An 11,156-nucleotide genomic window follows, 5' to 3' on the forward strand; every position below is an offset into this window, starting at 1 on the left:
ATTCCGGAAAGGGGAATAAACATGGTCCAGTATGTTATCCCCGCGCGTCGGGAAGCTGATGTGTTGGTAATATTTTGGCAAAACCTTCTTCATGTTGGCGGTGTTGAAATCTCCAGCCACAACGAACGCCGCATCTGGCCGTGAAGTCTCGGTTTTATCAATAATCCCAAACAGCTGATCGAGTGCCGTGTTGTTGTCGGCGAGTGGCTGCGGCGGGATATACACTGCTGTTATCACAACAGATGTGAATTCCCTCGGCAGATGGAAGGCCCGACATGAGATCATGAGGTGCTCGAGATGTGCGGAACAGTCCGATGAAATAATCTTCACATCTGAGCACCAGTTGTTGTTAGTCATTACACACACACCGCCTCCCTTACTTTTCCCCGAGTTTGCAGTCCGGTCCTGACGGAAAATAGAGAATCCATCAGGAACAATGGCGGAGTCCGGGATAGCGGGGTTGAGCCAAGTCTCAGTGAGAATTAACACGTTACAGTTCTTAATGTCCCGTTGAAAAGCAATCCGGCTTCTGAGTTCATCTAGCTTATTTTCAATGGATTGAACATTAGCCAGAAGAATACTCGGAAGAGGGGGCCGATTCTCTCGTTTCCTCAGTCTGACCAGCAACCCGGCCCGGCATCCGCGCTTTGTCCTCTTCTTGCGTCTCTCAGGTAGAACAGCAACAGGTAGCCATGGTGAATCTCCATTGTTTGTCGGAGGGTTATTATTGTCCACGAAGTTTCGCAATTGGAGAAGTTCCTCTCTGCTGTATTGTATGGCAGAGTAGGTGCGGTCGGCTAGCATGTTGCGAACCATGTTAAAAGTAAAACGGCAAAAGTAAAAAAAATATGTACAAAATACGAAAATGGGCAAAGTTGGAGGGGAGCACAAAGACGACTGATACCGGTTAGTAAAAACCATGAATTAATGCTTTGACAAGTCTGCAGACAGACGGCAGGCGAAAAACCTTTTAAAATGCGTGTTTTCTAAATGGAGATTGGCTAAGCTAACGCAGTATATGCTCCGACCGTCCACACTCACAACAACGGCCTATACAGACATAAATATAGCAGCGACTGTATTCGCCATGACACAGGCAGTCTGTGGTTTGTACTTGTTTAACTTTTGTCTAGTTTCTGAACATATATGAGGAGCTGTGAGCTCTGAGTGCTAACAGCTAACGGCTGTGTTGTTTTTCTGGGGTTCTCATTGAAGATGACGTCACGGCTCCGCCTACACTGCGTTACTATAGATACTACCCCAGTTCCTAAACTGTAATGGAAATGCGCCATAAAGTGAGCCAGTCCTAACGAGGCCTAGCCATACCGAGCGAGGCCGAGCGAGGCCGTGTAGTGGAAACGCGCCATAAGACGTTGTGTAAAACTACACTGCCCAGCCAAAAAAAAGTAACCACTTTGATTTAACTAGGCCAGTAGGTAAGGGCTTTCCACTGGATAATAACTGCAGCAATGTATATGTTTTTGCTGAATACACGTTTTTTAACCCTAACTGATGCAGTTAGTCACTTCTTTAATGTTTGTTCTTTCTGATGTAAAGTCCAGGTTGTAACTGTTTGCAATGAAGTTGTGGGGCGCTGAACTGTTCCTTTGAATCTTTTGATATATGATAGTAATTACTTGTCTTTCAAATTTGAAGGAGGGTGAGCAAGCATCTTGAGCAGGGCCGGCCCTAGGCACTGGCGAACTAGCCGGTCGCCTAGGGCGCCAGATCTGGAGGGGCGCTGCGCTAGGAGAAAGAAAATAATAATAAAAAAATAATTTAATTAATGAATTTTAAATTTGTATTCTGCCTAATTTTCTGCCTTTGATGTAATACATTTACATTAATAATTGAATAAAGTAAACACCGTTTGCACCCCGGGCCGGCAACATTTAGCATTTGCCCTGTACGATGTGCGCTGTAAGTGATGAAAGTGGGGGATGTTGACTTATCAGGCGCACGCAGCTCACAGCCAAAGTGAGAGAGAGCCTCCGAGCGAGCAAGAGAGAGAGAGAGAGAGAGAGGGCGAGCACGCATCGGTACCGCAGATTGTTGTTGGACTGAGAGGCTGATAACTACAGCTCAGTGAGGTAAAGGACTCTGAGGGTTTAGATAGTTCACTTTAGTCTAAGTTATCTCAGTGGGTCTCAAACGGTTTGGTCACCATTTATGTAAACAAATATTTCCAAGGCACACCTTTATAATTATTGGAAATAACAACAGGTTTGAAATCATTCCAATGTATACTATAGGACAGTAAACCAAACATATCGTTTAAAACTGGAGATATTAAAAAAAATGCATAAATAAATGTTAACTAGGTAAAATAAGATATGAATGAACAACAAAAATAAAATACGTTATATTTATTTGTTATTGGCTATGGTAGGTTATTGGTTATGTTCACATACTTATTTGATTATTAAAATGTAAACTGATCTTTTTCATATGGGTGTTTAGAGTTGTACCCCCTAGATCTAGTCTCTAGTAATTCTGCTCAAAGTGCACCAGATTGAAGCATTTTACTTTCAAATGTTAAAAAAAATCTTTCCGGGGGGGCAAACCCCCGGACCCCCCTAGAGGATGTGACGTCCACCCCCAATTATAACATGTTCATACAATAATGAATACATTTGAAACCTTCTTTATATTTATTTGTATATAACCAACATGTCAATACGTTTCAGTTTTTGTAGTGTATTTGTCTTTTGTAGAGATTTTTCATTTATTCTTTATATATTCTATTGTGTATTGCTTGGAGGGGCGGGGGGGGGCACCAAATCATAATCTCGCCTAGGGCACCAAAATGTCTAGGGCCGGCCCTGATCTTGAGGAACATTCATCATTAACTCCTCCCAAAAATATAGTTTATTTAATAATAACACTGAATATGTGAATCATAACAATGATTGACAGCTGATAGGAATAATATGATTGTTAATAGTATCATATTAATTTAGACAAACATCGACGAGACAGTTAATTAATGTACTTATTGCAGCAGTCTGCATAGATTTGGTACCCCTGCTGGTCTAAGAGTGAGACAAACTCATTCAGTTATTGTTCAGTTAAAATTCATTAAATGATGTCTGCCACCTTATATATTTATATTTAAGGCTTTGCTGATGTGCCACAATAATGTCACCAAATGTTATTGAGTTAAAATATAAATATTGTGGCTTTCCAAGTTAACATTGATTGATATGACTGCGATTAAATCAGCATATACTTCTGCCAGGGGATGCCACCCCTGAAATTCTCCTGCCACCCTCTTGCCACCCCATGAATATTTTTCTAGATCCGCCCCTGAACCCATGATAACAAAAGTACACAGGTCAGCATATGAGAGGGAGGAAGTGGAAGAACTGACCTCAGGCAGGTCAGACTGTGGGTGACACTTAACTGCTGAACACTGGAGTCCCTCAGGGCTGTGTGCCCTTAGGCCACGTTTACACGGAGACGAAAACGAACCTTAGTCAATATCAAAAAAGTCTTCCGTCCACACGGAATCGGCTCAAGAAACGTGTTCGTCCACACGAGACCGCTTGACCCGCTGGAGACGCTGTAGTACATATGCCGGGCCTGCAAGTGGCGCTGTACTTCCGCCACAAAATACACCAAAAGCAGCGAATAAGACCCCGGAGCATGGTTGCCATGGTTGCCTGGTTGCCCTTCTGTTTATTCTCCGCGGTGGATTTAGCAACATGTAGTTCATGTAGTTCTCCATGTCCACTTGTTGCTGATGGTTGTGGTAGAGGAGCTGTAGATTTTGCACTAACATCTGTAGCATGGTCAGTAGCGTCTGGAGCACAAAAGCAACCCTGTGATCCGCCATTGTTGTTGTTTTTGTCGAAACACATCAGCAATGACGCGGGTGACGCGGGGGTGAGCAGCAGAGGTGGGGAGAGGCAGGGCTATGGCGTCATCGTTATCAGGAAATGATCGTATAGGGCGTACACACGGAGCCGTTTGGCCCCCCAGAGCGTTTCGTCCGCAGATCTACCCACCTTGGGAGCCGTTATCGTTCGAGGGTTCCGTTTCCGCGGTTCTGTTACGGCCTTGTGTGGACGAACCGTCCATACGATAGAGAACTGTAGCGGATACAACCCGTTTCGTCTCCGTGTAAACGTGGCCTTACACTGCAATTCATAACTGCAGCAATCAACATAAAGATGTAAAAACTACCATGGTTGGCCAGATTTCCAAAAATGATAACTTCAAATAGAGAGGAAGTAACAATATTGCAGAGTGGTGGACAAAAACCTACAACTCAACGTCAGCAAAACAAAAGTACTGCAGATTTTAGGAAAAGGAGAAGATCCAGGTTCTTTGTTGTGAAATGCCATATAGGTGGAAGCCTAGGACTGGTGTGGTATTAGCAATACAAATACTTAAGTTGAATACATTTTTTTTACAGTTTATTCAAGAAATGTTTTGAGGCTTATGATGGATCACTCAGACAATTGAAGGCGCTATGTAAAACGTGGTAAAAAAAGAAAACCCAAAAATGAGGCTAGCCTACAACATAAAGTAAAGTGACACGACACAGTTAGGTCAGCTCTCCCAAAGTCCAGCTTCTGCTCTGCTGCTACAGGAAACTACCTCATTTCCTGCTGCTTCTCCATCCACTTCACACCCACTCACACCGCTGCCATCCCCCTAAAGAGAGAGGAACAGCCAGCCTTTTTTTACAATACCGTATCCTTGAAGACACATGTCAGTATGGCAAAATGCTAAATATATTTGTCCCTAGAAAACATGTAAATACAGTTGTAGAACAAGTTATTTCAACATATTATTTAAAATATCAAATAGCTCTTAAGCAAACCCCTATAGTGGGGACTGTTATAATGTAAGACTGTTAAAGTTGAAAAAATGTACCCTTTTTCTTAACAATTAACTCAAAATAAACACAAAGGTGTTTAAATTATAGTGAGATCTAGAGGTTAATAGACAATTTAAAAATGATTTCTTTTGATTTCAAAGTTCTAGCCCACCAATGAGCGCTGATGCAAATCAAACATCTAATAAAATATGTACCATTGATGCCTGAGCTGGCCAAATTGTTGTGATGGTTTACTACCTGTTTATCAGATACATATCAGAAAACTTGGAATATAAAGAGTTTATTTTTCAAAAGTGTTGATGTCTAAATGTCCTGCAATTCTGGAATGATCCATAAACTAGAACCTGTGAAGGTTATTAAACCTCCATTTGGACCAATTGGTCCATTTGGTCGTCGTTACGTCACTTAGACCAGGAAGAACACAATGTCCAACGAGGCGTTCTTGGGCAGCATAGACAGGTCTTTTCTGTGTTAGAGTTTTACTCGCTACAGCGTGTACTTTGAGGGTTTGTGATTCTGCAGACCGTTTACATGCAGAAAAAGCTACATAACACACAAGGGGACGGGTAATAACCAGAAAAGCATGACATGGGACCTTTAAGAAACAGAAAAAATAAAAGGTGAAGGTGATGTAGTAACTTCTCCAAATATTGCTTCATGTTTCAGGTCTTAAGCAACACACATGACATTCTCTGTCCTCCATATACAGAGAGGAGGCAGAAACTTCGAACATGAGACGCATATCTTCACCTAGACGTAAAGCTGGGCTGTATACCACCAGGAAAGTGAGAAATGTTTAATAACAAAAGACTGACACATACTGTAGTGTAGATCAAGGAGCAAATGTACCATGGTGAACATGTTGAGGCCTCAATGATCAACAGCAGGGTCAAAGCACTGATAAAGGAATGAGTTCCAAAACCCAGAAATGAGTTGACATTATACTGCTTCCTGTTCCCCCTGAAATCAATTGTTTTGAACGTGATTGTGGTTAAATGCCTGAGCCCTTGTGATGCTAACTTCCTGGTTGGCCTACAAAACTGCGTCACCAGTAACACACTGTAACAGCATGGAGTTCATCTCTTCCTCCAAGCTGAACAAAAATGTTGCTGGACTGACAGATGATCAGAGTTTAAATGAAAGAGCCGACATGCTGGATATTTTTCAATCTTTCTTTAATACAAAAAAATCACCCATAGGGTTTCATACAAAAATACTTGTTATAAGTATCAAGGATACATCAAATCAGTCTTTAACAGTGATTTCTTTACGCCCTGAAGGTGTGAAACCCCCACAGTGGAGACTCAGTGAAATGTTGTTGTCAGATCAGAAACATGATAATGGTCACATAAGGTGCATTTCACGGTATCAGAGCGCATGTCGTATGGATCCTGTTGGGCTCTTTGCAGCAAACCACCAAGCTGGGATTATATCATCAAAAGATAAGGAGTCAACAGGTTTAGAGTGTTTTACCTAGAGAGTATCCACTCTACACATCTAACACTGTTCAAACAGACCATAACAAACAGAAACTGGAGTAGGCAGTGATAGAGCAAAAAGTGCAATAGGAAACAAACAATTCTTTCAAACACTGGTACAAAAGAAAGTATGGATGCTGCTTGAACTTCTATTAGCATCCCAGGAAGATTACTGCACATGCTGTAATGCTCACAGCAGCATTATTCCCCTACAGCCCAAATCATGGTTCCTCTGGGGAAAGCCCTTAAACACAGGGTTTTACAGGAATGACAAAGCGCCATGAAGAAAAAAGACAAGCCCCAAAAAGGCAAAGATGTAACAGCAGGCTGGGGGCCAACTCATACAATGCTTGGCCCCAAAACAAAGTCTTAAAGTGGCTGTGAATGGACAGCGAGACCCTGAGAATCCTGAGCCTCTGGAAGGGACAGCTTATTCAGAAATGTAGCGCGCCTCCAGGTCCTTGACCTGAGGAGCACCAGGAGGAAGACACGAGTCAGTGTTGGTGATGAAGCGCAGTGAAGACAGCCCAGAGCGCAGGAGCCTCTTTCTGTGCACCCTCTCACACACCTCCTCTGGAGTTTGGACCTTCTGCTCCTTTTCAAGTGCTTTAGATGAGCGGTCCCTGAGAGCTGGACCGCGGGAGGAGAATCTCTTCAGCAGACCGGCAGCATGCGGGCGTTGCCGTTGACCTCCTCAGCCTGAGGGAAATATAGTTGTATTATTAGAGAGACAATCAGCAATGATCATTCCTTATCATTTTCAACCCTAATTGATATACTATCCTGTGTATATAAATATGTATATTCTGATTGTAGACTCCAATGTCACCTGAAACACAGTCTAGCATTAGAATAACCTAGGCTGTGCTATCAAATGCTAAATGAGCATTCAAAAACAAGGGACAAAATACAACACATATGTTGGCCCCTGTACGGAATGATATCGATTTGTTTTAAGAATGGATTATCCAACAAAGGAAAACAGTTTAAAGTGAAAACTAAATGTGTCAAAATGCTGCAAGGATGTTAAATGCTAACCCCAAAGTACTAAGACATAAACAACATGTGCATTAATGCATCAGAAAACCTGATAGCAGCTAAACATTTGATTTAGTAAAGACAAAATGAAATGCCAAGTGGCAAAGGTGTTTTGCAATGATCATTTCTTATCATTTACAACTGAAATGTAGATACTATCCTATGTATATATATATATATACTATCCTATGTATGTATATATATATATATATATATATATATATATTTATTTTGGTCTTTTATAGAACATTCTTATTTATCCAAAATATTTTATATTGTGTATTCTTTGGGATATATGTCTTTTCTACTGTAGATATGTATTAATTTGCCGTTTGATTTGATTTAATTCTATCTATAATGTAATCCACCTTAAAGATTGGAATGCCTGAACACACTGCTGCTGTAACTATGGGATGAATACAGTGTCTATCATTTGACAGAGTGACTTGTTGAGACACCCACCTCAGTGTAGGCCGGAGGCGAGGGGAACTGGAAGGTGGGGGGGGGGGTTCATGAAGATGGGGCTGTCGTCCCCGTCAAAGTCGTCCAGCAGCGGGGTGAGGGGCTGGTCCAGCCGGCAGTCCCGGGAGATGTCGCAGTAGCTGGGGGGTGAGGAGGGCATCCTGAGGGAGACCCAGCTCTGGGAGGCGGAGCTCACCGAGCCATCCTGGCTGCTCACACTGTTGCTGCGGCTGCCCAGCCCCGCGGTCCCGATCACCAGGGGCAGCTCCAGGATCAGCTTCTCACTCCCAGGGATGTGGATGTAGATCTGGGAGGGGGGGGGGGAACAGACACATTAATACTGATTCTCTCTCAGACTTGCAAGAGTACACTATGGAAAGGATAACAGACAGAATTAGAAAGCAAATACATGGAAAATTGAATATTACAAAAACGATGTAATATCATTATAAGTTTTGGGGCTAAAGTACCATGTATGTTATTGTTATTCTTTACAAGAAAGTATATGAACAGGTGTATGCAAGCGTGTGAGAATGTGTGAAATCATCCCTCTTTGTGTTCGACCTATGATGAAACATGAACTTATGAGCCATTGCTTTGTTATCAGCTGTTTAAATATATTACTGCTTAGATTTGGTTTTTCTTTCATTTTGTATTTCAACTTAATTTTTGTAATTTTGTTCTTCCTTATTTTTCTGTTGTGATTGCTTATACTTACGTTAAAATATGATTTTTTAATATTCTAAACAAAGTGCATCTGTGTAATGAGATAAGCCGATAAATCAACCTCCAACAGCTGCAGGCTTACCGTGAGAGCGTACTCCACACGGATGATGTTGCAGCCCAGCATAGAGGGCTTGATCTTGGGCACCCGGATGGTCTTCCCCTGCCAGGCGTCGCACATCCCGGAGATGATGTGGTTTCCCCGCACTGCGGACAGCTTCTGGCGGCAGACCTTGGTGCGCCCGTTGGCCTGGTAGGTGTGTTTGGCGATGATGGCGGCCTTGGGCACCACGATGCGGGAGCAGGTGTTCTCAAACTTAGCGTTGATGCAGATGTCTTCGCCTTCACAGAAGCCACGCCGGTCGATTTTTGCATTCAGAGACACCTGGCCGTCAGGGATGAACATGCAGGTGACCTTCTTCTCCTTGCTGCCTCCTGTGGGGGACTGAGGAGATGCAGGAAGGTAAGTCTCAATGTCAAACTCATAATTATAAAGCCCATAACATCGCAGTGTCAGATAACTCACCAGCAGGTCAGGGGTGTTGACATCCAGGGGCTCCTCCACCTCGAAGGCTTTCTTACACTCCATGGTGGGCTGCTGTGGCCTCTCCATCATGGCCTTCACATAGTACTGCACATAGCCAAACTTCCCCTTGTATGACGACACCAGCTGTCTGTGAGAACATTGGTGGAGGAAATTAAAACCAAAAGTATTCTACAAAGTACATTTCACTAAAGAGTCATTTACTCAGAGATGGTGTAATAATATCAAAAGTGAGAAAGCCTTACCCTTGCTGGGGGAGCTCAAATCCAAACATGTACTCGTATTTGTTGCCAGGCCTCAGGACGACTGATCCATCAGAGTCTGGAAAGAGAAAATAAAACCTCATGAACACTCCTGTCTGTGTGGCTGATCACTGAGCACCAACATGGGAAACATCGGACTAATCCAGGGGAAATCCAAGGAGTTTCCCACAGAGGTGGAAGAACAACTCAGACTTTTTACTTAAGTAAAAGTAGCATTGCTACATTTAAAAAACAGTTTAGGCTGCAAAATGTTATTAAAGTACCAAAAGTACTCATTATGAGTCTATTACATTTCTGGATTCTGATAATTGAGACAGGAAATGTGTCTATCACAGCTGTTCAAGGTGGAGCTCATATTAAAGATGTCAAATAAATGTAGTAAAGTAAAAAGTACAATATTGGCTTCCAAAAGGTAGTGAAGTACATACATTTAAAATACTCAAATAAAGTACCTCAAAATGGAACTTAAATACAGTACTTGAGTAAATGTACTTGAATACACTCCACTCCTGGTTCCACACACTGCCATGCAGTCATTCCTCACCCTCAATGATACTAAATGATACATACACCAAGCAGCATTAGGCTAAAGCCCATAGCTAGCAGCTGGTCAGACGCTCCTTTGAGACGGATAACAAAGTTTGACCGTGGTGCCAGGTGACTGCAGATACCGAGAAAGGTGCCGTACCTGCGGGCTGTTCGTCCAGCAGCAGCACCTCTTCATGTCGGAGGTACTCGGCCGCCTGTCGGCACCGCTGCTTGCCTTTAGCGTACTCCACTTTAGCAGAGCCCAGAGCCAGGAGCTTCACCGCGGACACCCGGGTCACCTCGTTTACTTCCACTGAGACCCGTCCAGACACCTTCTCTCCCCCGCAGTAAAATGTCTTGCTGGGGTCCGTAAATTGAATGTGAAAGGTTTTCACTCGCTTCGCCATAGCCACCATGACTGCTAGTTTGAGATACTTAACAGAAAGTTACACTTTTACACTGTTACACTGTCGAGGTCCACTTCTTTCTGCTGTAAACAAAGAGCTCTGCTGGTTTTATGTGACGAGCCTCAAGTTGGACATGAGCAGCCAGGGTGAGCAGCATGGCTCAGCGCGTGCACACGGCTCCCATTGGTGGAAAAGCTTTGTTTTTGTCAACATTAGCCAATGAGCGCCCGAAGCTGACGCGTGGACACCGCGTGGCTGCGGCAATGTAAAGCATGCTCGGCAAATGCGAGCACAGGAAGCTGGAAGCAGACAAGAGAGAGCAGAACATTTGTAGTAAACACATTGAGAGGGAGCGGTGACTCTCCCTGTTATGAGCATCGATCTGACCAATGACGCTGGAGTTAACTTCCGATGTCACCAATGTCACCTGAAACACAGTCTAGCATAATAATAGCTTTGGTTGTGCTATAAGATGCCAAATAACCTTAGAATAACAAGTACAAAATAGAACACATATGTTGGGCACTGAAATGTTACTGACTGATTTTATTAATGGATTAGTTGAGCAAAGATAGCATTTTCAAGTTAAAACCTAATTTGTCAACATGCTGCAAGGATGTTAAATGCTTAACTTCAATTACTAAGACATAAATAAAATGTGCATTAATGCATCAGACAACCTGATGCAACTAAAGATTTGATTTGGTAAAGAAAATAGTGAATGCATATTCAGAATACAGCCACGTATAAAGTGGCAAAGGTGTTTTGCAAAGGTTGTGTTAACCACACGGCTGTTGTATTTGAATGCAGATGCTAAGACTTTATTTATTTTATTTGTAAGAATTAACCTTTTTGGAGTTTGTGACT

The 11,156-nt window shown here is 42.7% G+C and overlaps 1 protein-coding gene across 1 annotated transcript; it reads right to left on the minus strand.

Moving 5' to 3' along the window:
* Nucleotides 1–6,004: 6,004 nt before the first annotated feature.
* txnipa (thioredoxin interacting protein a) lies at nt 6,005–10,408 on the minus strand. The gene is made up of 6 exons (XM_034126221.1): nt 10,043–10,408; nt 9,337–9,412; nt 9,074–9,221; nt 8,633–8,992; nt 7,825–8,131; nt 6,005–7,023 (listed from the first exon to the last, which is right to left on the minus strand). The coding sequence occupies exons 1-5, from the start codon at nt 10,296–10,298 to the stop codon at nt 7,826–7,828; spliced, it is 1,146 nt and encodes a 381-aa protein (XP_033982112.1). The 5' UTR covers nt 10,299–10,408; the 3' UTR covers nt 6,005–7,023; nt 7,825.
* Between the last annotated feature and the right edge of the window lie 748 nt (nt 10,409–11,156).

Source organism: Trematomus bernacchii, unplaced genomic scaffold (genome assembly GCF_902827165.1).
Source record: "Trematomus bernacchii unplaced genomic scaffold, fTreBer1.1, whole genome shotgun sequence".
In the NCBI taxonomy this organism is placed as follows: domain Eukaryota; kingdom Metazoa; phylum Chordata; class Actinopteri; order Perciformes; family Nototheniidae; genus Trematomus; species Trematomus bernacchii.

Excerpts from the sequence above, each read along its gene's own strand:
- txnipa (XM_034126221.1), bottom strand. The coding sequence starts at position 10,298 with ATGGTGGCTATGGCGAAGCGAGTGAAAACCTTTCACATTCAATTTACG. Across the intron at positions 9,413-10,042 it reads GCTGGACGAACAGCCCGCAG|ACTCTGATGGATCAGTCGTC; the intron begins GTACGGCACCTT and ends TTCTCTTTCCAG. Across the intron at positions 8,132-8,632 it reads GTGTGGAGTACGCTCTCACG|ATCTACATCCACATCCCTGG; the intron begins GTAAGCCTGCAG and ends CCCCCCTCCCAG.